This window comes from Strix uralensis, chromosome 33 (genome assembly GCF_047716275.1).
Source record: "Strix uralensis isolate ZFMK-TIS-50842 chromosome 33, bStrUra1, whole genome shotgun sequence".
NCBI lineage: Eukaryota > Metazoa > Chordata > Aves > Strigiformes > Strigidae > Strix > Strix uralensis.
Window position 1 is genome coordinate 2922976 of NC_134004.1, and position 25035 is coordinate 2948010.

The following is a 25035-nucleotide window of genomic DNA, read 5'->3' on the forward strand; positions in this document are numbered from 1 at the left end:
GATGCCCATAAAATGGGGGATGTGCTGGGGTCCCGCTGTGCCCCCCAGGACGCAGCTCCCTGCTCTGGGCTGCGGGGTGCCCAGAATTGGGGGGGGGGGCGGCCGGGGGGAGCCGATGGGGGGGCTGGGGGGGGGGCAGCCCCAGCCCCCATCTAATCCCCGGAGCTATTTGCTCCCAATAATCCGCCTTCCTGTTTTGCCCAGAGCTTTGCGGACAACCCAGCGGCCCTTTCGGCAGCACGTGCCGCCATGCGCTGGCCGGGGGGTGTCGTGTCCCCCCCACACACCCCCCAGACCCCCCCCCCCATCCCCACAGCGGGGTCACCCCACCAGCCTCGGCCGCCCCGGGGGTGCGCGGGGCCGGGTTGGGCGCAGCAGCACCCGCCGCAGCTGCATTGCAGCGGGTGACGTGGCTCCCCGCCATTTGCCTCGCCCGGTTGCCGCATGGCGGCCCCGGCGCCTTCGCTCCCCCCGCAAAGGGTTTTTTCTTCCCCCCCCCGCATCAAACACCAGCTCTGCCCAACCACACTGAGCTCCTAACCCCCCCCCCCTCAGCGCGGGGGTCCCGGATGATGCTTGGGGCCAGCTCGATGCCAACGTGGCCACGGAGGAGCCGCCCGCAGCCCCCGCTCATCCAGGGAGACGGGGATTTGGGTGCCGTGGCCCTAAGGGGGGGGTCCCAGACACCACCACCCCCCCCCCAGCATTGCCCTGCCCCTCGCTGCAGCACCCGCTCGAGTTTCACTCCGCGTTCAACTTCCTCTTCATTATTTATCCCTGAGCAGAGCCCTGAGGCAGCAGCGAGGGGGGGGGGGGACAGGGGGGTCTGGCTCCTGCCTCCCCCCCCACCCCGTAAGCAGAGCTGGAGGGGGGGGGGGGGGTGCTGCCCCATTTCCCCCTCCCAGGGACTGGGGCTGCTGGGACCAGCACAGCCAGGGCTGCTCTTCCCTGCAGGAGGGAACAGAGCAACCTCAGGACACCCCAGAGATGGGGGGGGGGAATGCGGGGAGCCCCCGCTCTGCCTGGACACCCAGCAGGATGAAAGGGCCACTCTCAGCCGCTGAGGGAATTGAGGGTCTGCAGCCCCCCCGTGCTCCCTGGTGGGGACACCCCCCCCCTCAACCAGGACCCCCTGAGACAATGCAGCCCCTCCCCTACACAGGCACAGCCCCCCCCACCAAGGCTTCTACCCAACTGGGGGGGTTCAGAGATCCCCAGCCCCCCAGGAGAGGTGAAACCACCCCCTGTGTGCACTTGGGGGCTCCCAGTCCTAAGAAAAATTAAAACACATCCCCCCTTCCCCCCCCCCAGCCCATACTATGGGCCGTGGCACAGTGTGGGGGGACACATCTGGGGGGGCACATTGTCCACCCCAGCAGGGTGGGGAGGGAGGATCAGTTTGGGGAGCAGAGGTCTTGGCGAGGGGGGGCTGCGGGGCTCAGCACAGCCCCAGGCAGACACTCAGGGACCGGGGGGGACCCCGGGGCCGAGCCGGGGGCTGTGGGGGCCAGTGTCCGACCCCGGAGGGACATCGCGCGCGGAGTGAAGACGCCGGAGCCGGGTGGTAAGACAGGGAATGCTTTTTATTCAGACCCACGGGAGAGGACGGGTGGGCCCGTGACAGACTTTTCCACTGAAGCACAGACCATTGAACAGGACAGACCGCGGCGCACACACTGCTACAGCCCCCCGGGGGGGCGTCAACTAGGTTATGTTCCCTGTAAGAGCAGCACCCTTGTGAGAGTTTAGTATTCCTCCCCCTCCTCCTCGCCCTCCCCTTCCACCGAATCCACCCCCACCTCCTCGTAATCCTTCTCCAGGGCGGCCATGTCCTCCCGCGCCTCCGAGAACTCCCCCTCCTCCATGCCCTCCCCCACGTACCAGTGCACGAACGCCCTCTTGGCGTACATCAGGTCAAACTTGTGGTCCAGGCGGGCCCAGGCCTCGGCGATGGCCGTGGTGTTGCTCAGCATGCACACGGCGCGCTGCACCTTGGCCAGGTCCCCCCCGGGCACCACCGTGGGCGGTTGGTAGTTGATGCCCACCTTGAAACCAGTGGGGCACCAGTCCACGAATTGGATGGTGCGCTTGGTCTTGATGGTGGCGATGGCGGCGTTGACATCCTTGGGCACCACGTCCCCGCGGTACAGCAGGCAGCACGCCATGTACTTGCCGTGCCGCGGGTCGCACTTCACCATCTGGTTGGCCGGCTCGAAGCAGGCGTTGGTGATCTCGGCCACCGAGAGCTGCTCGTGATAAGCCTTCTCGGCCGAGATGACGGGGGCATAGGTGGCCAGCGGGAAGTGGATGCGGGGGTACGGCACCAGGTTGGTCTGGAACTCCGTCAGGTCGACGTTCAGGGCCCCGTCGAAGCGCAGCGAGGCCGTGATGGAGGACACGATCTGGCCTATCAACCTGTTGAGGTTGGTGTAGGTGGGCCTCTCGATGTCCAGGTTGCGGCGGCAGATGTCGTAGATGGCCTCGTTGTCCACCATGAAGGCGCAGTCGGAGTGCTCCAGGGTGGTGTGGGTGGTGAGGATGGAGTTGTAGGGCTCCACCACGGCCGTGGAGACCTGCGGGGCCGGGTAGATGGAGAACTCCAGCTTGGACTTCTTGCCGTAGTCGACGGAGAGGCGCTCCATGAGCAGGGAGGTGAAGCCGGAGCCGGTGCCGCCCCCGAAGCTGTGGAAGACTAGGAAGCCCTGCAGCCCCGTGCACTGGTCAGCCTGGCAAGGAGAGACAAGGGGGGGGGGGCACGTTTAGTCCAGGCAGCAGAAGTTGCTCCTTCCTCTCTGTGGCCTCACGAGGACATTTGGGGGATTTCCAGCAGCAGAGCAGGAGCCACCAGGATGGGTGACAGGGTGGCCCTGACCCATCTCTTGGGCGCTGACTCATGGGTGAGTCCCCCGGGGTGGGCGAGGGGCCGGGGGCACCTCACGGGGGGCCGGGTGCCCCCATCTCAGCAGATACATGGGGACAAGTTCGGGGACGGGGTTCGCTATCGGGGAGCGGGACAAAGCACCGGCCTCGGTGCGGGCGGTTGGGGCTGCCAGCGCCTGCGCGGTGTCCCCGGGGCCACCCAGCCCTCGGGCCACCCGGCCCCAGCCGCACGCAGCTGGACTCGGCCGGAGCCAAGCGGGAACAAAGAGGGAATTGCAGAGCTCAGCACCGTCAGCACCCCGGGGGCCGCGGCGCTGCGGAGCCGCTCCAACCCCCCCGCTGCTGCGCCGCGGCCGGCCAATGGCAGCCGCTGCAGAACAGGATTAACATTAATTAATATATTAAATCTAAACCCAGCCCGGCTAGTCCAGAGGGGAGGGCGAGGCAGACCCGAGTCTTTGTCCTCAGCTCGCCGCCCGCACGCCCCCCCCCACACCCCCCGTCCCTACCAGCTTGCGGATGCGGTCGAGGACCAGGTCGATGATCTCCTTCCCGATGGTGTAGTGCCCACGGGCGTAGTTGTTGGCCGCATCCTCCTTGCCCGTGATCAGCTGCTCGGGGTGGAAGAGCTGCCGGTACGTCCCCGTGCGCACCTCGTCTGCGGGGGGGGAGAGACGGGCACCCCCTCAGCACCCAGCACCCCCCGACCACCCCCCGCACAGCAGCCCTCCCCGCGCTCACCGATCACCGTGGGCTCCAGGTCCACGAAGACGGCCCGCGGCACGTGCTTGCCGGCCCCCGTCTCGCTGAAGAAGGTGTTGAAGGAGTCGTCCCCCCCGCCGATGGTCTTGTCGCTGGGCATCTGCCCGTCGGGCTGGATGCCGTGCTCCAGGCAGTACAGCTCCCAGCAGGCGTTGCCGATCTGCACGCCCGCTTGGCCCACGTGGATGGAGATGCACTCGCGCTGCGGGGACAGGACACGCGCCCGCGTCACCCCCGCGCTGCCCCCTCGCTGTCCCCGTCCCCCCCCACCCCGCTGGTTGGGTCCCCCCCAGCAGCTGGGAAGGGCCCATCGCCAGGGCTGGATGCGGCCACCTCATCCCAGGGGCCCGATCCTGCGCAGATGCGCCCTATTGTTCTGGCTCCAGGGGCGTGCCGCTCAGCTCTGGGGGTCTCATCCTGCGGCCCCCCCCCCCCCCCCCCCCCCCGAGGGAGCTGGGATCCCATTGTGGGATGGGGAGCTCAGCACCGGGGGCTCATCGCGCCCCAAGGGACCAGGGCCACACCCAGGGTAAGACAAGGAGCCCCAAGGGCCTGATCCTGCACTACCCGCCCCGTTGAGACCCACCAATACCCATTTGGGGGGGGGGGGGGCTCAGCACCGGGGGCTCATCCTGCCCACTGGGGTCCGCACTGAACCAGGGCCACACCCAGTGCGGGATATGGGGGGGGGGGCGGTAGGGAACGGCCTCATCCTGCCCCGCCTTGTCCTCTGGTGCGGGACGCGGTGCTCAGCACGGGGGGGGCCCCATCCTGCCCCGTTAAACCGGGGCTACGCCCAGTGCAGGGTGAGGGCTCAGCACCGGGGAGGTGGCGGGGGGGTGTCTGTCTGTCACGGTTTAACGGGAGCCACGCCCAGTGCGGGACGGCAGCTCAGTACCGGGAATGGGGGGCCCGATCCTGCCGCGTCAAACCGGAGCCACGCCCAGGACTGGCTCAGGGATTAGCACCGGGGACTCATCCTGACCGGTTGAACGGGAGCCACGCCCGGTGCGGGCTGGGAGATCAGCACCGGGGACTCATCCTGCCCGGTTTAATGGGCATCATGCCCGGTTACGGCTCGGTGCTCAGCCCCGGGGATCCCATCCTGCCCGGTTTAACGGGAGCCACGCCCGGTGCGGGCTCGGGGCTCAGCCCCCAGGGATCCCATCCTGCCCGGTTTAACGAGAGCCACGCCCGGTACGGGCTCGGGGCTCAGCCCCCGGGGATCCCATCCTGCCCGGTTTAACGAGAGCCACGCCCGGTGCGGGGTCGGTGCTCAGTCTCCGGGGATCCCATCCTGCCCGGTTTAACGGGAGCCACGCCCGGTGCGGGTGCGGGGTCGGTGCTCAGTCCCCGGGGATCCCATCCTGCCCGGTTTAACGGGAGCCACACCCGGTGCGGGCTCGGTGCTCAGCCCCCGGGGATCCCATCCTGCCCGGTTTAACGGGAGCCACGCCCGGTGCGGGCTCTGCCCCGTGGCCGAGGGCCTCATCCCAGGCTGGGGGGGGACGGGACCGAGGGTAACGCCGGGACCACGGGGATGGGGACCGGGAACAACGGCGGGACCGGGGCCCCCCTCCCCGCGCCCCCCCTCACCATGGCGGCGGTCGCTCCGGGGCGGTCTCACAGCCCGACGCTGAGGCGGTCGATGTAAGAGGCGCGGCGGAGCGCGGGGCTCGGCGCGGGGCTTTATAGGGCCCGGCGGGGCGGGGCGGGCGGCGGGGCCGGGGGCGGCGGCGGCGGCGGCCATTGGCGCGGGGCGGGGATGAGGTAATGCCCCCCCCGGAGCCGCAGACAAAGGCCGGGCGGCTCAGGGAGGGGGGGGACGGGACACCGGGGGCTGCGGCGGCCACGGATCGGCCCCGCCGCTGGTTCCTGCCCGCCGCCGTCTGGGCCCCGGACATGTCCTTGTCGCCGTCCCCGCCGGGCGCCGGGCCCGGTTCTTGGCCAAGCCACCGGCCCCGGCCACGCCCTGGTCCCCATCCCCCGTTGTGCCACTGTCGTGTGTCCCCCCCCCCGCGCCGTCTGGCCACTGCCCTGGTTCCCGGTTATGTCCCTGTGCCCATCCTCGGCCACACCCTGGTCCCCAACCCCGGCCGTGTCCCTGTCCCCAACCCGGGGGACACTGTCCCCCCGTCTGCCCCCCCCGGCTCCCAGTTCTGCTCCTGTTCCCATCCTCGGCCACGCCCTGGTCCCCGTCCCCAACCACGCTATTGTCCCCATCCCCAGCCACGTCCCTGTCCCCATCCCCAGCCACACCGGGGTCCCCATCCCCGGCCATGCCCCTGTCCCCATCCCGGGGGACACTGTCCCCGTGCCTGGCCGTGCCCCAGTGCCCTGGTTCCCAGCCACGTCTTGGCCCCCGTCCCCACGGTGGCCCCGTGCCTGGCCTGGCCGTGCCCTGGCCCTTCCAGCGCCTCTTTGTCCCCTCGGGCAGCAGAAAACCAACCCCGTGGGGCCCAACCGGGGGGGGGGGGGACACGACACAAAGCGTCTCCTCCCAGGGCAGCTGGGGACAAGCAGGGCTGGGGACAGTGAGGGGATGTGGGGGACAGAGCCTCGAGGTGGCTCCCAGCGCGGGTTTTGGGGCTGGGGGGGGCCCGGACCGAGCGGCAGCTGCTCTGTGGCAGCTGGTGGTTGGGACAGAGCTGGGACATGGGGACACGAGTCCCCCGGCCCCTTCCATCTGCTGCAGCCCCCGCAGGGCCCCCCCAGACCACTGGCCCCGTGGCCATGGGGGGTTCCCTGTCCCATTTGTCCCTACAAAGCCAACAGTGGCTGGGGGAGGGGGCTGGGGGTCATCCCCCCGAAGTGGGTGGCTCTGGGGGGGCCACGTCCCTGCAGAGGGGTGACCCCACGCTGCACGCGGGGGCAGGGCTGGCCCCAGCTGCCGCAGGTGGAGCTGCCAGGGTGCCCCCCACCCCCCCCCGCTGAGAAATCACATTTTTCTCTGCATTTCCCAAATTATCCAGATTTCTGGGCAGCTCCAGGTTCCCACGTCCCCGCCGCCAGCCCCCCGCTCCGGCAGCACCCCCCACCCGGTGCTTTTGGGGTGCTGCCGGAGCGGGCTGGGGGCCGGGGCTCGGCTCCCCCGGGGCCGTGGGGCTGCAGACAAAGAGGGGCCGGGATTTGGGCATCGCCCACCAGAACAAAGGACCGGGCGGCCCCGGCTGCGCCGAGCGGAGAACGGGGAGATCGGGACTGATCCCCGTTGTGCGGGGGTTTTGGGGGACCCTGGCCCCAAAACAACTCAGCCCCCCCCCCCCCCCGACCCCACAGTGGGTCCGTCCCCATGAGCAAAACGCCTCCTGCCTTTGTCTCCCCACGGTCCCGACCCCCCAGCACCGGTGTGGGGCCTGGTGGGGTGTCCCCAGGGTGTCCCCCAGGGCCTGGGGGGCTGGGGGCTCACAGCAGCCCCCCCCCTCAGGGACCCTTTTCCAGCCTGGGGGGGGTCCCTGCCTATCCTGTCCCTTAGAGCTGTGGGCAGGGGGTGCTCTGTGGGGTGGGGGTGGCTCAGCCCCCCCTTCCCAGGCAATGTGGGGTGTGGGGCGAGGGGCTCTGTGTTCTGGGGTGTCCCCCCCCCGGCCCCTTCCCATCTCGTTAGGTATGGAAGGCCACTCTTCCCCGCGCCGACCGCTGCCAGGCAACCGGCTGTGGTGCGGGGTTGCTAGGAGACGGGTTGCTAGGAGACAGCCTGGGACCCCCCCCCCCCCCCCCCCACATTCCCCTTCCCCAACATCCATTCCGGGGCCTGAGCCGGGGGGGGGTTTGCAGGGAGATGGAGCTGGGTTCCCCCCACTGCCCCCCTGTGGGGGGGGGACACACAAACACCCCATCTGACCCCGCTGTGCTGTGACGGGGGGGGGGGCACACAGGCCCCGGGGGGGTACACAGGCCCCCCGGTCCCCACTGCACCCCGCCATGGGGGTCACCAGCCCTGGCCCCCCCCCCCGATGTCCAGTCTCAGTGTGTGCCAGTGGGGGGGGGTCTGGCTCAGCTGCCAGCCCCCCCCCGGCCCTTTCCCAGCCGCCTGTTCTGTGTTGACTGTTGGTAGCAACGCGGCGGTTCCTGGTGACGGTTGCTGCCCCCCCGCCCCCCCCCGCCCAGGCACCACCGAGCAGGACAGGCCGTTGGCCCCCCCGGGGTCCCCCCGGGCCGCACAGAGCCCCCAGCCCTGCCCATGGCTGCCCCCCCCCCCCCGCCCGTTTGGACATCTTGGGGGGCTCCGAGAGCCGGCGGCTCCACCGCCCCCCCCCGGCCCCGCAGCCTGATTTCCCGGCTCCCAGCCCGAGTTTTCCAGCCCCCCCCGCCCCGTTTGGGTCCTTTCTGGGGGTCCCTCACTGGTGACCTCGCACCCCACAACCGGGGCGCATCTGTCCCCAGGGATTGGGGGGTCCCAGCCCCACTGGGGGCTGCCGCGGCTCTCGGGGACGGGGGGTGACATCCCGGGGCACCGGGGAGGGGGGTGACACCCCCGGGGCACCGACTGCTGCTATTTTTAACCTGTTTTCCCGCAGAACGCGGCGTGCGAGCGCCCGCTCTGTCCGTCTGTCCGTCCCCTGCCACCATCCAGGCGACGGGTTCATTGAAACGGAGAGAGACGGGGCAGCTCGGGGCGGGGGGGGGGGGGCTGCTCCTCGCCGGGGTGCAGGATGAGACCCGGGTGCAGCGGGGGGGGGGGGGGGGCACCGAATGGGCCCCGCTGTCCCCCAGTTGGCTCAGGGTGGGACTGGGGGGGCTGGAGGGGCGCAGCGGAGGTGGTGACACCCGTCCCTGCCCGACCCCACAGCCCCCCCCTCTAAAGAGCAGGGGGAGGGACCCCCCCCCGACCCCCGGTGCTGGCGGGGGGGTGTCACCGCGTGTCCCCGCAGCCCTGGTGCCCCCCCCCCCTCCCCGCACCCCCCACTCCCTCCTGGCATTGCGGGGGCCCCAACAAAAGGGAGGTTCAGCGCCAGGGAGGGGGGACACGGCGGGGGGGGGGACACGGGGGGCAGGAGAGAGCGCGGGGGAGGCAGCCGTGGGGGTGCGGGGGGCTGCGGCCGTGCTGGCCGTGGGGAGGGGGCTGCAGCAGCGCTGGCGCGGGGCGGCTCCGCAATGCGGCAAAACCTGCGAGAAAGGAGCGGGGCGGGGGCGGGGGGGGGAGGCGGGAGAGACCCCCCTGCCGGGGGACCCCCCCCGTCCCAAACACCTCCTGACCCCCAGCTGGGGTGGTGGGGGCTTGGGGGGGTCAAGGAGCTTGAGGAGGGGGTGTCAGGGGATGCCAGCACCGAGGATGTGCCCAGGGAGGGGGGGGACATCGGGGTGCCCAGGGAGTGGGGGGACATCGGGGTGCCCAGGGAGGGGGTCGGGGACAATGGGGGTGCCCGGGGGGGGGGACATCGGGGTGCCCAGGGAGGGGGGACACACTGGGGGTGCCCAGGGAGTGGGGGGACATCAGGGTGCCCATGGAGGGGGGGGGACATCGGGGTGCCCAGGGAGTGGGGGAGACACTGGGGGTGCCCAGGGAGTGGGGGGACATCAGGGTGCCCATGGAGGGGGGGGGACACTCGGGGTGCCCAGGCGCCCCCGGCCCAGCCGCTGCGCACGGTGCAGCACCGGGGTGGGGGGACAGGGACCCCAGGGGTGCGGGGGGGGGACACACACGGTGGCCCCACAGGGACGTGCTGCTCTCGGCCGTGCCGGGATCCTCCCAGGGCAGGGGGGGGGGCATCGCCGGGGCTGGTCCCCCGGGGACATCCTGGTCTCCCCCCCCCTCAGCTCTCTGCAGACCAGCCCCGCATGGGGACAGGGTGCCTTTGCCGGGGGGGGGGCACACCCAGGGGGTGACGCCCCTGCAGGGGCGGGGTTCGAGGCCCGGCGTGGGGGTGCCCAGGGCTGCCCGTGTCCCCAAACCCCTCTCTGGCCCTGGGAACGTGACAGGGCAGGGTGGGGGGGGCCCAGGGCAGGACACGGGGTGACCCCCCCCCCAGCCCGGTCCGTCCTGCCCCACAGGAACTGCCCCTGCGTGGGGTTCCCCCGAGGAGCCGCCCCGGGGAGCGGGGGGGAACAACGGGCGGCGGCTGGGGCGGGAGCCGGCGCGGTGGGTGCCCGTGGGGCTTCACACGGCGGGGGGACGGGGACCCCCGGACCCCCGTGGCCCCCACCCCACGCTGGGCCGTGGCGCTGCCGGGGCAGAGCCGGGCCGGGGGGTGCGGGGACCCCTCCTGCCCCCCCCCCCGAGGCCCCCCGCCCCTCAAGCCCCCCCCAAGCCCCCTCACTCCGGTGCCCCCCCGGCCCCCGCCCGCCACATTCCTCTCTGATGACGTCAGCGCCGACTTTCGAACCGGCCAATCGGAAGCGAGGCGGGGCGGAGGGGGCGTGACCGACGCCGCGGGGCGTGGTAGCCGCCGTGACGTCACCGGATGGGCGGGGAAAGTAGATGTCCCGCCCATCGCGCCCCGCCCCTCGAGAGGCTCCGCCCCCCCGGTATATCACGGGGGGGCCCCGCCGGGCGCCCCCCGCCTCCCTCCTCGGCAGCTCCGTAACGGTTCGGGCAGTGAGCGGCCATGGTGAGGCCCCCCCCGGGGGGCGTGGGGACCCCGCGAGGGCTGTGGGACCCCCCCCCCGGGTGGGATCCCCCGAGGCAGCGTGGGGGGTAGGGGGGTGTTGGGGGGCCCCCCCCCGGTGTCCAGGGCAGCACGTGGGGCTGCGGTGGGGGGGGGGTGTGAAAGTTTCTCGCGTGTCCAGGACACCCCGTGGGGCTACCGGGGGGGGGGGGCTGGAGCCGTGGTTCCCACGCATGTCCCACCCATTGGTTCCCCCCCCCCCCCCATCCCCCGGCCGCACTTGGGGCTCCCTGAGCCGGGAGGGGAACCTTCCCCGGGGCGGGGGGGGGTGTGGGGGTCCCCTGGAACCGGGATCACGCGTGGGAGCGATGGCGGGGGCAGCCCCCGGCCCGGCCCGGGCCCGACCAGCAGCGGCCGCGGCGGGGAAACTCCTCCCGGTGCCCCGGAGTTTGCTCCTGTCCCGAGTGGAACCGGCTGGGGGGGGGGGGGGGGCGCTGCCGGCCTGGCACCCATCCCCGTGGGTCAGGGCTGGCGCGCCGGGGGCTGGTGTGGGGCCGGGGTTGTGTGGAGAAAAGGGGGGGGGGGTGTTTCCCCTTTCCGGGGCTGCCCCAAAGCTGGGGGGGGGTCCCTGTCCCAGCGCAGGGCTTGTGTGGTGGGGACTGGGAATAACCCTGGGGAAGTGCTGGGGGGGGTGAACGGCTCCAAGCAGTGTCAGGGTGGGGGCTGCCCCCAGCTGAGCCTGAACCCCCCCCCCCCCGTGATCCCACAGTGCAAGGGGGGAGGGGGTGGTGTCCCCCGGGGGCTGCCCCTGTGCTGCTCGGCCGATGGCACCGCTGGGCTGAGCCGGGGCACAACCGGTGTGGCAGGGGGGTGTGTGGGGGGGGACGGGGACAGCGAGGGGGCAGCGCGGGGGTGACGCGGGCGCGTGTCCTGTCCCCGCAGCGCGAGTGCATCTCCATCCACGTGGGCCAAGCGGGCGTGCAGATCGGCAACGCCTGCTGGGAGCTGTACTGCCTGGAGCACGGCATCCAGCCCGACGGGCAGATGCCCAGCGACAAGACCATCGGCGGGGGGGACGACTCCTTCAACACCTTCTTCAGCGAGACGGGGGCCGGCAAGCACGTGCCGCGGGCCGTCTTCGTGGACCTGGAGCCCACGGTGATCGGTGAGCGCGGGGAGGGCTGCTGTGCGGGGGGTGGTCGGGGGGTGCTGGGTGCTGAGGGGGTGCCCGTCTCTCCCCCCCCGCAGACGAGGTGCGCACGGGGACGTACCGGCAGCTCTTCCACCCCGAGCAGCTGATCACGGGCAAGGAGGATGCGGCCAACAACTACGCCCGTGGGCACTACACCATCGGGAAGGAGATCATCGACCTGGTCCTCGACCGCATCCGCAAGCTGGTGGGCACCTCGGTGGAGTGGGGGTGGGAGGAGGGTGGGGGTCTCACTGGGTGGATCCATCCCCAGGGGGTGGCTGGGGACAAAGGGTGTCCCTGGGGAGGTGATCAGCAGCTCCTTCTCGCCCCGTCAGCACTTTGGGACAAGGTGGGGCTGCCCCAGGAGGGACCTGGGTGGGGGTGGGCGACAGGTCTGGGCTGTCCCCAGTGCCCCCAGGCACGGTGGGTCCCCGCCGGTGCCAGGCGCGGTCCTGGGGAGGAGGATGGGAAACCACATGCCCGGGGCAGTGGGGCTGTGCAGCCCAGGTTTGGGTGCTGGTGCAGCACTGGTTTGACTGGTGCGGCTGCCCTGAGCTCTTTGAACCTCTGGTTCCCACGCCGGGGCTGGCGCCGGGGCCGGCCGGACCTGCTGTGCCGCCGGCTCCGCTCGGGGAGCTCCTGGCACATCAAAGGCTGAGCTGGTTGCCCGTGGGCCAGCGTGGGCCGGGTGGCTCCTGCTGCACCCAGGCTGGGGAGGGTGAGGGTGCGAGGCCGTGGCTGACCCACTCTGGACCCCGCCGGGGCCCCTTTCGGTCGTGCCGATGCCCGGGGCGCTGTGGCTGGAAGCGGAGCTGGGGCGCTCGGGCAGCTGCCTGCCCCTGCCTGCGTCATCAAGACGAGTCCCCAAAGGCCTGAGACGCTGGGGGGAATATTGGCCTTCCTGGGCAGCTGAAATGCAGAAGGACTGACAGATGGGGCTCGTTTCCTCTTCCTTTCCTCCAGGCTGACCAGTGCACGGGGCTGCAGGGCTTCCTGGTCTTCCACAGCTTCGGGGGCGGCACCGGCTCCGGCTTCACCTCCCTGCTCATGGAGCGCCTCTCCGTCGACTACGGCAAGAAATCCAAGCTGGAGTTCTCCATCTACCCGGCCCCGCAGGTCTCCACGGCCGTGGTGGAGCCCTACAACTCCATCCTCACCACCCACACCACCCTGGAGCACTCCGACTGCGCCTTCATGGTGGACAACGAGGCCATCTACGACATCTGCCGCCGCAACCTGGACATCGAGAGGCCCACCTACACCAACCTCAACCGCCTCATCAGCCAGATCGTGTCCTCCATCACGGCCTCGCTGCGCTTCGACGGGGCCCTGAATGTCGACCTGACGGAGTTCCAGACCAACCTGGTGCCGTACCCCCGCATCCACTTCCCGCTGGCCACCTACGCCCCCGTCATCTCGGCCGAGAAGGCTTATCACGAGCAGCTGACGGTGGCCGAGATCACCAACGCCTGCTTCGAGCCGGCCAACCAGATGGTGAAGTGCGACCCGCGGCACGGCAAGTACATGGCGTGCTGCCTGCTGTACCGCGGGGACGTGGTGCCCAAGGATGTCAACGCCGCCATCGCCACCATCAAGACCAAGCGCAGCATCCAGTTCGTGGACTGGTGCCCCACTGGTTTCAAGGTGGGCATCAACTACCAACCGCCCACGGTGGTGCCCGGGGGGGACCTGGCCAAGGTGCAGCGCGCTGTGTGCATGCTGAGCAACACCACGGCCATCGCCGAGGCCTGGGCCCGCCTGGACCACAAGTTTGACCTGATGTACGCCAAGAGGGCGTTCGTGCACTGGTACGTGGGGGAGGGCATGGAGGAGGGGGAGTTCTCGGAGGCGCGGGAGGACATGGCCGCCCTGGAGAAGGATTACGAGGAGGTGGGGGCCGACAGCGTGGAGGGTGAGGAGGAGGGGGAGGAATATTAGTGCCTTGTCTTGGGCCGGTGACACTGTGGTTGCTCTTCATTAAAATGTCTCTTTCCACTCTTGTCTCGTTTATTGTCCTACAGTGACCTGGGGGGACGTCCTGTGGGGAGGGGGGGTCCTGGCTGAGCTGAGCTGGAGGGGGGGGGCTGCCTGGCCCAGCTGCCAGTGAGCACTGGGATTGCTGGGGGGCTGTGTGGGATGGGGGGTCCCTTCGCTGGGTCCTGTGTCCTGCCCTGGAGCAGTGTGGGGGGGGTCATGGCACCCTCCTTATTGTCCCCAGGGGTCCCTGTCACAGGGGTGGGGTGAGGACGGGTGGGCGCAGCCCTCAGGGGGGGCTGGGAGCCCCCACTGCCCTCGTGCACCCCAGCCCTGGGCGCGGGGGCAGGATCGGGCCCTGGGCAGTGCCGGCGCAGACGGGTCTGGCACGGAGCTGGTGTCTGCGCTGCTCTGCAGAGCTGGGGGGGGTCCTGGGCGGGAGGCCCCCCCCCCCCCCTGCAGCTCCTGGGCCCTTCCAGTAAGCGCCGCCCTCGCTGCCCGGAAGGGGGGTCGGGGGGGGGGGGGGCAGAGCCCGTTGTCCGGTGCTGCCCCCGCGCATGGCAGCTCCGGCAGAGCCGAGTCACGGCTGCCCCCACGAAATGGGGAGGGGGACACAATACCCCCCCCCTCGGGTGCTGGGATGGGCAGGATGGGACCCAGCTGAGCCGGGGCCTCTGCCAAGCCCCGCAGCCCCCAGCCCCTCTCTGCACCCCCCTTTCCTCATGTGATTTGTGGGGGTCCCCACAACCCCCGGCACCTCCCTGCACCCCACGGAGTCCCCCAGCCCGCCCCCCCCCCGCATCCTGGCAGGGGGAGACCCGGTGCTGCCCAGCCCCTCTGCCCGCGGGGGGGGGTCTGTGCCCCCCAGCTCCTCTCCCCACCGCCTCCGGTTCTACGGGGCTCCTTTGCCTGCACCCCCGAGGGGGGGCCCTGCAGCCCCCGCCCCGCATCTCTTGGGGGGTCCCCGGCCACCCCCGAGGGGGAATTCCTGCAGCCCCTTGTCCCGCATCCCGAGGGGGGTCCCCGGCCACTCCCAGCCCCTCTCCCGCGCCCCCCCCGCGACGGGACACCCGCAGCCCCCGGTCCTCCCCCCCCCCCCACCCCGGGGCCGGGAGACCCCTCCCCTCGCTCCCGCACCCCCGGGTCCCCCGGCGGGGCGGAGCCGCCGCCCGCTATAAACAGCCGGTACCGGCCGCCTCCACCCTTCCCGGTGCTGCCATGAGCCGCGGCGGCCGCGTCCCCCCCCCGCGCCGCGCCCTCGGGGCGCCGCCGCCCCTCACCGCGGCTCCGGGGCAGTTGGCGGCGGCGGCGGCGGCGCGGGGAGCGGAGCGGGAGGAACTGGCGGCCTTGAACGATCGCTTCGCCGCTTTCCTGGAGCGGGTGCGGGCGTTGGAACGGCAAAACGGGGCCCTCCGGGCCGCCCTGGGCCGCGCCGCCGCCGCCACCGCGCCCCGCGCCACCGGGCTGGTGCAGGGCGAGCTGCGGGGGCTGCGGGACCGGCTGCACAGCCTTGGCCGGGACCGGGACCGGCTCCAGGCCGAGCGGGACGGGCTGGCCGCCGACCTGGTGGTCCTGCGGCAGCGGTGGGTGGGCGGCGGGGCCGGGGGAGGCACCGGGATGGGGCTGGGGGGAGGGATGTACCGGGGTGGGGACCGGAGGATGCACCGGGATGAGGGATGTAACGGGATAGGGACCGGGGGAGGCACCGGGATGGGGGATGTAACGGGATAGGGACCGGGGGATGCACCGGGATGGGGGATGCACCGGGATGGGGGATGCACCGGGATGAGGGATGTACCGGGTGGGGACCGGGGGAGGCACCGGAGAGGGACCGGCCGCATATTGGAAAGGGACCGGGGGATGCCCCGGGTGTACTGGGGAGGGAGCGGGCGTGTACGGGGTGGGGGGGGGGGCACTGGGAGGGGCTGGGAAGGGAGCCAGGGTGGGGACTGGGAGGGACTGGGAGAACAGGGCTCTGCGGAAGGGCGGGGCACTGGGAGGGGCATGGCGGGGTGGGGGCACTGGGAGTGGACTGGGACGAGCACGGGCGGGGACATGGGGCCGGGGCAGGGCTGGACCCCCCCCCGGGGGAGGAGCGTGTTCCAGTGAGGGGCCCTGGGGGGCTGCAGTGGGGTCATGGCTCGGGTGGGGTCCCGCAGGACCCCCAGATTCTGGGTTGTGCAGGGACAGGGACACCCCAGGCCCTCGGGGGCTGCGAGGAGGGGGGGTGGCTCAGTCTGGGGGGGCTCCCCTTCCTCCTCCATCCCCGTGTGCCTGCACTGAAGGGGGGGCTGCACCCTGCCCCCCACCTCCTGCTGTCCCCAGGCTGGAGGACGAGACGCAGAAGCGGGAGGATGCGGAGAAGAACCTGGTGCTGTTCCGCAAGGTGAGGGGCTGGGGGGGGGGGCCTGTGTCCCCCCCCACCGTGCAGCGCCCACCCCCCTGCGCACCACACACCAGTGACGTCCCCGACCCGGCTGCCCACGCGTGTGAAATCCCATAGACCAGGCGCTCCCCGTCCCGCAGCACCCCGGGAGGGGCCCGGGGGGGGGGTGGGGTGTGTGTCCCTGTCCCCTCCACGCTGCCCCACAGCTCAGCCCGGCCTGTCCCCGCAGGACGTGGACAATGCCACCCTGTCCCGCCTGGAGCTGGAGCGCAAGGTCGAGCTGCTGATGGACGAGATCGGCTTCCTCAAGAAGCTGCATGAGGAGGTGGGGGGCCGGGGCGGGGGGCAGCGGGTGGGGTCCGTGTGTCGTGCCGTGACGCCCCGTGTCCCCGCGCAGGAGCTGCGGGACCTGGAGGGGAGCGCCCCGAGCCCCGCGGTGCCGGTGGAGGTGGAGGTCTGCAAACCGGAGCTGACGGCGGCGCTGCGGGAGATCCGCACCCAGTACGAGAGCATCGCCGTGAAGAACCTGCAGGAAGCCGAGGAGTGGTACAAATCGAAGGTACCTGCAGCTGGGGGGGGGGGGGGGGGTCGGGGGGTGCCCCAACAGCTCTGACTTCGCCCCCCCCGCAGTTCGCCGACCTCTCGGACGCGGCCAACCGCAACCACGAGGCGCTGCGACTGGCCAAGCAGGAGATGAACGAGTCGCGGCGGCAGATCCAGAGCCTGACCTGCGAGGTGGACGGGCTGAAGGGCATGGTGAGAGCGGGGGGTGTCCTGGGGGGGACACACAGGCACCGAGGCCCCCCCTCCACGTTTCCCCCTTCCCCCTTCTCCCAGCTAGTTTCCCCCCCTTCTCCCAGTTTCTCCCTTCTCCCAGTTTCTCCCTTCTCCCAGTTTCTCCCTTCTCCCAGTTTCTCCCTTCTCCCAGTTTCTCCCCCCCAGTTTCCCCTGTTCTGGTTTTCCCATCTTGTTTCCTCCCATCCCAGTCTTCCCATCCTGGTTTCCCTTAATCCCAGTTCCCCCCATTCCTGATCCCCCATCCCCAGTTCCCCCCCCCCAGTCCCCACATTCCATTTCCCACCCCCCCCAATTCCCATCCTCTTCTCCCCATCCCTCCACCCCATTTCCCCCCACCCCAGTCATCCCATCCCCATCTCCCCCCATCTGGGACCATGGGAGGGGGTGACTGGGGGGGGGGCCACCCCGCACCCGTGTGTGTGTCCCCCCCCCCGCCACCCCCTCAGCCTCGGGGACACAAAACCCCTACATGGCCCCTTGTCCCCCCCCCCCCCCGCAGAACGAGGCGCTGCAGCGGCAGATGCGGGAGATGGAGGCAGAGTTCGGGGAGGAGGTGGGGGGGTACCAGGACGTGGTGGGGCGGCTGGAGCAGGAGCTCCAGCAGCTGAAAGGGGAGATGGCACGGCACCTCCGCGAGTACCAGGACCTGCTCAACGTCAAGATGGCCCTGGACATCGAGATCGCCACGTACCGCAAGCTGCTGGAGGGCGAGGAGAGCCGGTGAGGCTGCGGGGGGGGGGGGAGAAGGAGAGGGTGTGTGTGTCCCCCCCCGCGCTGGGGCTTCGCGATCGTTACGGGATTTTCTTGCGAGCTCTGGGAAAACAGAAATTCCCACGGGAGGTTCTGTCGCTGCCGAGATAAAGGCAAGGCCACGGGCACGGATGAACCGTCGTGTGGGTCACTGAGTGGGTGCTGGGGGGGGGGGTCAAGGGCAGCAGCGACGCCTGGGACCCCCAGCCCCCCCTCACCCCCCTCTTCCCCCCCCTCCAGGATCACCGTCCCCCTGCACCCCGCCAGCTCCTTCAGCATGAGAAGCTCAGGTGAGGGGGGGCCGGGGGGGTCTCTCTTGGGGCAGAGACCCCATGGGGGTGCAGATGGGTCCTTGTGCCCTTGCTCGGGGTGGCCCCGCACCCCAGGGTGGGGTGGGGGGGGCGCGGGGGGGGCTGACGGCCTCTCTGTGCCCCAGTGCCGGAGCCGCAGCCCGCGGAGAGCCCGGCGCGGAGGATGGTGCTCATCAAAACCATCGAGACACGGGACGGGCAGGTGAGGGCTGGGGGCTGCAGGCAAGGGGGGGGGGGGGGGGGGGCGTTTCCCTGCTTGGGGGGGGCCACCCCACCGTGGGGCTAACCCCCCCCCTTTTCTCCCCCCACAGCAGGTGGTGACAGAGTCGCACAAGGAGAGAGCGGAGCCGGGGAAGTGATGGCTGGTGGCGGGGGGGGGCTTTGCTGGACCCCGCTGCCGGGCTGGGGAGCAGAATGCGGGGCCAGCTGCCCCCCCCCGTCCCTATTGCCCCCCCGCCCATCCCCGCTGCCAGCGCTGTGGTGCTGTGGCACATCCCGGTGCCTTGTGTCCCCCCCCCCGCTATTTATTGCTATTTATTGCCTCATTTATTTTTCTCCCCCCCAGAACTCAGTTGTATTTAACGTTTATTAGAGTGTCTCCCGCGCTGCCCCGGGGGGGCCCCGGCTGCCCCCGGGGTTTACGGGCTCCAGGGGGTCCCAGGCGCTGCCCCCCCCCCCCCCCCCCCCCCCCCGCCTTGGCCCCGGCTCCCCCCAGCCCTGGGCGTTGCCCGTGGGAAGGGGTGCAGGGCCTGGCTGGGGGGGGGCTCTGGGGGCTGCCCCCCCGATGTCCCCATCTTGCTTGAGTGGCAAATAAAGGCTGTGGCGAGGATGGGGCCGAGTCACTCGTGGGCGGGGGGGGGGGGGAGCGGGGGGGGGGGGCGCTGGGGAAGCAGGGGTGGGGGGAGCAGCCGGTGCTGCACGAAGCTAATGGGGGGGCGAGGGGCTGCAGGGCTGGGGGGGGCAGTGCCTGGGGGGGGTCAGGTCCCAGGGACGCCTCTTGGGTGCGGGGGGGGGCACCCACAGGGCGGGGGTGGCCGCGGGGTGCAGGACCCCGCTGCGGAGCTGGGCGCGGAGCCGCCGCTATCCCACAGTCCCCCACGGCGCGGCGCTCTACCGTCCCCGTCCTCTCTATGACCAGTCGCTTCCCTCCCCGCAGCTGATAGGCTGATCCCAGCCAATCTCTGACAGGTCCGGCCCCGGAGCGGAGCTGAGCCAATCGCCAGCGGGCGCGTGCGGGCGCTGCCGTCGCTCATTGGTCAGCGCTGCGCCGGGGGCGGGACATCGGCCGTGGCGGTGTTTTATAAACCGACGGGGCGGCCGCCGCTGCTCCCGCGGAACCGGCCCCTGGGCCCCGCCGGTACCGGAGGTGCCGTGGGGAGCGGGCAGGCCCGGGGGACGCCCCGGCCGGGGATGGCGGGAGCGTGGCCCGCAGCCCCCCCACCCCCCCCGGTTCTCCCTGCCCGCTGTGGGCCGGATCCGCCCCCGGCCCGGCAGGAGCGTGTTTTGAGACGGGGGGGGGGGGGTCACCAGCGCTGCACCGGCCCTGACCCCCCCACCGTTAACGCCCGCCCCCCCCCCCCCCCCCCCCCCGCCGTTAACGGGCCCCTGTGCCTCCTGCACCGCCGGGATCCCGCACCCGGAGCCCCCCCCGGCGCAGCAGTGCCCCCCTGGAACTGTGACACCCCCCCCCGAACTGTGCCCCCCTTGTCCCCTCAGAGCGTGACCTCAGGCCAGATCCTGGGGGACCCCACCTCACCCCCCCCACCCAGCCAGGGGGGTGCGGGAGCGATCTGGGGGGGCACAGGGCACTAAGGTGTCGTCCCCCCCGCCGTGTCCCTGTCCCCTGCAGCCGGCCCTGAGCCCGCTGTCACCGAGGGTGCGGCCGTGGGGGCTGCGGGGCACTTCTGGGACCCCTGACACCCCCCCCTCCAAGGGCCCCCCACCTGCCCTGACTGTGGGGACTCCCCCCAAGAGGAAAGTGGGGTGCAAAATCTGGGGGGGACGAGGGCCAGGAGGACCCCGAGGGGGCAGCGCCGGCTCTTCCCAGCATCTCCCCAGGCACCCGCCATGCTGGGGGGGGTGTCTCGGGGCTGGGGGTGACCTTGTGGCTGCAGGGGGGGGGTGTCAGGGGGGAATCCTGGGGTCAGGGCGGGACCCTGGGAGGGGGTGGGGGGATATTTGGGGACAGGGGTGTTTCTCGGGACGTTGGGGACACCATGGGGGGGGTTGACACGGGGGGGATGACCCTGCGGAGGTGGGATCCCGCCCCCCCCCGCCCCCCGCAGCCACCTCCGGGGGCAGCCGGGACCGTTACCCCCCCCCCCAGGGGACCGGGGTGGGGACGCACCCACGGACACTGCACCGGTAATAAAACAGTTGCTGCTGCACCTTGTTGTAGGGTCGCTGGGGCGCCGCGGGCCCCGAGGGGGGGGGACACGACAAGCCCCCACCCCTGCCAGCCCTTCCCGGGGGTCTCCAGGCTGCCGGGCCCCCCCCCCGGTCCCCGCCGGCGGCAGCCGTGGCCTCCCGGTCGCTGGCCACGCGGTGGCAGCACCGGCCCACGGCCACGCGGGGCCGGGGCCGGGGCCGCGGGGCTCGGGAGGGGCAGGGGGGCGCGTCGCTGTCCCCGTCCCCGGTGGCAAACCCGGGGGAGGGGGGGGGGGGGAAGGCGACAAGGGGGGGTCCCCACTAGTGGCCCGGAGCTCGTCACCGCTGCAGGGCCCAGGGACAGGAGGGGACAGCACCAAGGAGCGATGGTGGCACAACCCCCTCCCTGGGGGTCCCCTCCTCCTTCCCCCCGTCCCCGGGGGTCCGTCCCGTCCCGTGTCCCCCCCCCCACCCCCGCGGGAGGCGAAGGCGGCAGCTGCACATCCAAACCCCGAGTGTTTTATTGGGGGGACCACGGAGCCCAACCACGGGGACGGGGACGGGGGTGTCCCGGGGATGGGGACAGCACCAGGACACCCCGACACCCTTGGGGGTGCTGGCATGCGGGTGTGGGGAGGGGGGGGGGCACCGACGGGGCTGATTTTTGAGGCGGGGGGTGTGTGTGGAGGAGCCAAGAGGTGCGCGGACAGCGGGGCGGTGGGGGGGGGACACGCGTGTCCTCGCGGGTGTCTCGTCGCACCCAGAGCTATTGTGGGGGGACGGGGACACCAGCGGGAGCTGGGGAGCCCCCCCCGGTCATCCCCGCAGCCCCCCCGCGGCACGGGGGCTCAGTCGGGGTAGATGATGAAGCCGGAGAAGGTGCTGTACTTGTTGGTGTTGCCGCCGTGCACTTTGCCGCCGTCCAGCTTGACGAAGACCTCGTCGCCCACGTCCAGGTGCAGGATGACGCTGTTGCTGGCGTAGTCGTAGTTCTGGTCCGCGTCCTGCGCGATGGCGCTGGCCCGCACCTGGGGTTGGGGGGGACCCACAGCTGTCAGGGACACCCCCCTAAACACCCCCTGCCCCCCCCCGCCACGCTGGCCCAGGGGCTGAGCTCTGCCCCCCCCCCTTTGCTCAGCCCCTCCGTCCATCGCTCAAGGTCACGTCGCCCGTCTGCGGCAGAACCGGGTGAGGGAGATGGGGGGGGGGTGCGTGTGTGTGTGTGTGTCCCCCGCGCGCCCTGACTGCTGCTGGGTGGCAACGATGACAGGAGGGGACAGGGACAGAGACCCCCCCTCCCCTGCCCTGCACCCCGTAGCCCCCAGGATCGGGCCCGCGCCCCCCCCCTCCCCGGCAGGCTGTCGGAGGCGGGTCTCACCGTCGGTGCTCAGTCCCGGGTACCCGGTGGTGACCGGATCCAGAGAGCCCCGGTGCCCAGGGCCCTCCCCTGTCCCCCCCCCGGCTCTTGTGCTGCCTCCGGGGACACCCGGTGGGGGCAAGGGGGGGCATCGACCGCGCCGGATCGATCCTATTTCTCCCGTAATAAATGGGAAGTGTCCGGGGCGAGGCCGCCGGCCGGGCTGCGCCTCCGCGAACAAAGGGACTGGCCGGGGGGCACGGCCCCCCCCCACGGTGCTGGGGGCTGGGCCAGCTGGGGGGCACAGCCCGTACCCCCCCCCCCCAGGAGGGCGGCTGGTCCAGCCGCCCCCAAGCCCGGCGCTCCCGGGGGAGGGGGGTTTTGTGTCCCCAGGGAGCCCCTGGGATGGGGGTTTTGTGTCCCCGAGGCTGAGGGGGTGGCGGGGGGGCGACACACACGGGTGCGGGGTGGCCACCCCCCCAGTCACCCCCTCCCATGGTCCCAGATTGGGGGAGATGGGGATGGGGTGACTGGGGTGGGGGGAAATGGGGTGGAGGGATGGGGAGAAGAGGATGGGAATTGGGGGGAGGGGGGGGAAATGGAATGTGGGGACTGGGGCGGGGGGGAACTGGGGATGGGGGATCAGGAATGGGGGGAACTGGGATTAAGGGAAACCAGGATGGGAAGACTGGGATGGGAGGAAACAAGATGGGAAAACCAGGGCAGGGAAAACTGGGGGGGGAAACTGGGAGAAGGGGGAAACTGGGAGGGGGGAACTGGGAGGGGGGGAAACTGGGAGAGGGGGAACTGGGAGAGGGGGAAACTGGGAGAGGGGGAAACTGGGAGGGGGGAACTGGGAGAGGGGGAAACTGGGAGAGGGGGAAACCGGGAGGGGGAAAACTGGGAGGGGGGAGCAGGCAGGGGCAAGTGGGGCTGGAGGAGCTGGGCTGGAGCAGGGCGGGGGGTTACTGGGAGGTGCTGGTGCCGGTCCCGGTGCCGGTCCCGGTGCCGGTCCCGGTGCCGGTCCGTACCTGCCCGTTCTTCATGAGGTCGGCCCACATGCTGGTGCCGTCGCCGCCGCGCATGAGGACGTGGTAGGTGAAGAAGTAGATGCCGGGGAGGGGGCAGGTGAACTTCCCGCTCGAGGGCTCGTAGTAGTTGCCCACATTGGTGACCACGTCGTCGAAGCGCAGCACCTCGTAGCCCTCGTGGGGCTTCCGCAGCCCCGCGTAAAAGGCGATTTTGGGGCTGTAGAAGGAGGGGATGTACCCCCCGGGACCCGGCCCCGGCGGTCCCGGGGGTCCTGGCCGGCCCGGTTCACCCGGTGGCCCCCGCGGTCCTGGTGGCCCGGGGGGACCCCGGACGCCGGTGCGGCCCTTGCGCCCCGGCTCGCCCTTGGCGCCGGGCAGGAAGGGGGGCGGCGAGGCGGGGGGCAGCTCGGGGCCGGGGTAGGGGTCACAGACCATGCGGCAGCTGCCCAGCATCTCGTAGTGCGCGGCCGCCTTGGAGCTGTGGACCAGCAGCGGGATGGCCACCAGCAGCACCAGCACCATGGCCACGCCGACGGCCGCCCCGGCCACCCGCTTCCTGCGGCTCAGCCGCGAGGCGGCCAGAGCCAGCAGGTCCTCGTCACCCTTGGGTGCGATGGTGACGCCGGGGGGGGGAGGACGGCGCCCAGCCGCCCACTGAGCCGCACGCACCGGCGGGGACCGGGTGGGAGCGGGGACGGGGACAGGGACGGGGATGGGGACAGTCACAGCAGCGGGGCTGGGGATGGAGCCGGCAGCGGGGCCGGGAGCGGGAAAAGCAGCAGGAATGGGGACGGGGATGGGGACGGGGATGGGGACGGGGATGGGGACAGGGATGGGGACGGGGACGGTCACAGCAGCGGGGCTGAGGCCGAGGATGGGACCGGGAGCGGGGCCGGAGCCAGGAGCGGGGCTGCGGATGGAGCCGGGACTTGCGCTGGTGAAGGGGACGAGACCGGAGCCGGTGATGGAACCGGGAGCGGAGCCGGGACCCGAGCGGGTGGAGGAGCCGGTGGCGGAGCCGGGAACGGAGCCAGGAACGGAGCCGGGAACGGAGCCGGGAGAGGAGCCCCTGCAGCAGCCGGGACCGGAGCCGGTGTTGGAGTCGGGACCGGAGCCGATGATGCAACCAGGACCGGAGCCGGTGTTGGAGCTGGTGATGTAACCGGAGCCGGGATGGAGCCGGGACCGGAGCCGGGATACAACCGGGAAGGAACCGGGATGGAACCGCCGCGACGCGCGGGGCAACTTCTCGCCAAGTTGCCCGGGAGCGGGACCCCCGGGAACGGGACCCCCGGGAGCAGGACCCCCGGGAACGGGACCCCTTCCCCCGGGAGCGGCCCCGCCGCTGCCCCGCTCCGCGCTCTCCCCGGTACGCACCGGCGGGGCCGGGGCCGGGCAGCGCCGCCCGGGGCGGTTCTCCCGGAGCGGCCCCCGCGCCCCGCTCGGGGTCCCCGGGCCCGCGGCGGAGCTTCCCACGCCCCCCCACACCGCCCCCCCCCCCCCCCGCCGCCGGTGCCCGCCGGTACCTGCCGCTCGCGGCGCCGGGAGCCACGTGCCGGGGCCGCCGCCCGCTCCGCGCCGCGCCCGCAGCCCCGCTCCGCCCGCCCCGCTCGACGGCACCGGGCACGGCGGGGGCGGGCGGGGGGGAGGGACGGGAGAGCGGCGGGGGGGGGTGTGAGTGTGCAAGGAGCTGGGGGGGGGATACCCGTGTGCGTGGACAGCTCCGGGCGTGTGTGAGCGGGGGGGGGCTGTGTGTGTGCAAGGAGGGGGGGGCAGGGGCTGCCGGGGGCACAGATTGGGGGGGGGATGGATGGGGGGGTACAGAGGCCTGTGTGTGTGCGGGGGGGGCGCGCAGGGGTGGATGTGGGGGTGCGTGTGCAGGGCTGTGTGTGCAAGGGGGGGCAGGGGGTGCTGGGGGGGGTTGTGTGTGTGTCTGGGGAGGGGGGTGTGTGTCTGGGGGGGGCGTGCAAGGCGCGTACGGGGGTGTGAGTCCCCCCACTGCGCCCCCCTCCGCCCTCCCCCCCCCCGCGGATGCAGCCCCGTGGGGCTCAGCCCCACGCCCACCCCGGGCAGGTGGGGGCTGCGGGCCCGTTTTTGGGGGGGGGGCCCTTCCCGGGGTTCACCCCCAGTGCTGCCGGGCCGGCGCGGGGAGGGGGGGGGGGGGGAAGCTCTGCCGGGGCGCACGGTCCCTTCGCAGCGCCGGGGACAGGGTCACCATCTCCGGGGGGGTGCGGGGGGGCTCCGGTCCCCCCCCCCGCTGCACCTCGAGGTGCCGCCGGGGCTGCGGGAGGGGCCGGGTCCGGCCGCGGCTGCTCGCGGTGCGGGGGGGGCTGATTTACGGCCGCGCTTTTCCCATCTCGCCTGAATTTGCTCCGTTATGCAAAATGAAGTCTTGGCCTCTGCGCTCCCGGGAGAGGAGCCGCGGGTGTGTCCCCCCCCCCGCCGGCGGCCCCCGCGGCCGCTGCCCGGCAATTAGCAAAATAGCAGCGAAAAGAGGAAAAATCGGGCAAGAGCCGGCGGCGGCCCCGCGCCGGGAACATCGCGGGTCCCTCGGCGGGGCCCCGTGGGCCGGGGGGGCCCTGCCCGGAGCCGGCGGCGGGGGGACGGACCCACGGGCGGCTTCGCACACGCGTGTGCTCGCGGGATCCCCGCGTGTGCTCCTGGGCGGCCCTGAGTGTGCGT

The 25035-nt window shown here is 72.1% G+C and overlaps 4 protein-coding genes across 4 annotated transcripts; 2 read left to right on the forward strand and 2 right to left on the reverse strand.

The window, feature by feature from the left end:
- Nucleotides 1-1564: 1564 nt before the first annotated feature.
- On the reverse strand, nucleotides 1565-5370 carry TUBA1A (tubulin alpha 1a). Its single transcript, XM_074853948.1, has 4 exons — nucleotides 5239-5370; nucleotides 3622-3844; nucleotides 3390-3538; nucleotides 1565-2726 (listed from the first exon to the last, which is right to left on the reverse strand). The coding sequence occupies exons 1-4, from the start codon at nucleotides 5239-5241 to the stop codon at nucleotides 1746-1748; spliced, it is 1356 nt and encodes a 451-aa protein (XP_074710049.1). The 5' UTR covers nucleotides 5242-5370; the 3' UTR covers nucleotides 1565-1745.
- Nucleotides 5371-11129: 5759 nt separating this feature from the next.
- LOC141936728 (tubulin alpha-1C chain) lies at nucleotides 11130-13373 on the forward strand. The gene is made up of 3 exons (XM_074853953.1): nucleotides 11130-11352; nucleotides 11436-11584; nucleotides 12343-13373. Exons 1-3 carry the CDS (start codon nucleotides 11232-11234, stop codon nucleotides 13315-13317), a joined length of 1245 nt encoding a protein of 414 aa, XP_074710054.1. The 5' UTR covers nucleotides 11130-11231; the 3' UTR covers nucleotides 13318-13373.
- A 1198-nt stretch (nucleotides 13374-14571) lies between these two features.
- Nucleotides 14572-18018, forward strand: PRPH (peripherin). Its single transcript, XM_074853778.1, has 9 exons — nucleotides 14572-14936; nucleotides 15679-15739; nucleotides 15969-16064; nucleotides 16137-16298; nucleotides 16370-16495; nucleotides 17037-17257; nucleotides 17528-17577; nucleotides 17724-17800; nucleotides 17910-18018. Exons 1-9 carry the CDS (start codon nucleotides 14572-14574, stop codon nucleotides 17955-17957), a joined length of 1206 nt encoding a protein of 401 aa, XP_074709879.1. The 3' UTR covers nucleotides 17958-18018.
- A 2635-nt stretch (nucleotides 18019-20653) lies between these two features.
- Nucleotides 20654-23943, reverse strand: C1QL4 (complement C1q like 4). The gene is made up of 3 exons (XM_074853990.1): nucleotides 23880-23943; nucleotides 22354-23503; nucleotides 20654-20993 (listed from the first exon to the last, which is right to left on the reverse strand). The coding sequence occupies exons 2-3, from the start codon at nucleotides 22873-22875 to the stop codon at nucleotides 20814-20816; spliced, it is 702 nt and encodes a 233-aa protein (XP_074710091.1). The 5' UTR covers nucleotides 22876-23503; nucleotides 23880-23943; the 3' UTR covers nucleotides 20654-20813.
- Between the last annotated feature and the right edge of the window lie 1092 nt (nucleotides 23944-25035).

Excerpts from the sequence above, each read along its gene's own strand:
- C1QL4 (XM_074853990.1), bottom strand. The coding sequence starts at position 22,875 with ATGGTGCTGGTGCTGCTGGTGGCCATCCCGCTGCTGGTCCACAGCTCC. Across the intron at positions 20,994-22,353 it reads ACCTCATGAAGAACGGGCAG|GTGCGGGCCAGCGCCATCGC; the intron begins GTACGGACCGGC and ends CCCCAACCCCAG.
- LOC141936728 (XM_074853953.1), top strand. The coding sequence starts at position 11,232 with ATGCCCAGCGACAAGACCATCGGCGGGGGGGACGACTCCTTCAACACC. Across the intron at positions 11,353-11,435 it reads CCTGGAGCCCACGGTGATCG|ACGAGGTGCGCACGGGGACG; the intron begins GTGAGCGCGGGG and ends CCCCCCCCGCAG. Across the intron at positions 11,585-12,342 it reads TCGACCGCATCCGCAAGCTG|GCTGACCAGTGCACGGGGCT; the intron begins GTGGGCACCTCG and ends CCTTTCCTCCAG.
- PRPH (XM_074853778.1), top strand. The coding sequence starts at position 14,572 with ATGAGCCGCGGCGGCCGCGTCCCCCCCCCGCGCCGCGCCCTCGGGGCG. Across the intron at positions 14,937-15,678 it reads CTGGTGGTCCTGCGGCAGCG|GCTGGAGGACGAGACGCAGA; the intron begins GTGGGTGGGCGG and ends TGCTGTCCCCAG. Across the intron at positions 16,496-17,036 it reads TGGACGGGCTGAAGGGCATG|AACGAGGCGCTGCAGCGGCA; the intron begins GTGAGAGCGGGG and ends CCCCCCCCGCAG.
- TUBA1A (XM_074853948.1), bottom strand. Across the intron at positions 3,539-3,621 it reads CCTGGAGCCCACGGTGATCG|ACGAGGTGCGCACGGGGACG; the intron begins GTGAGCGCGGGG and ends CCCCCCCCGCAG. Across the intron at positions 2,727-3,389 it reads TCGACCGCATCCGCAAGCTG|GCTGACCAGTGCACGGGGCT; the intron begins GTAGGGACGGGG and ends TCTCCTTGCCAG.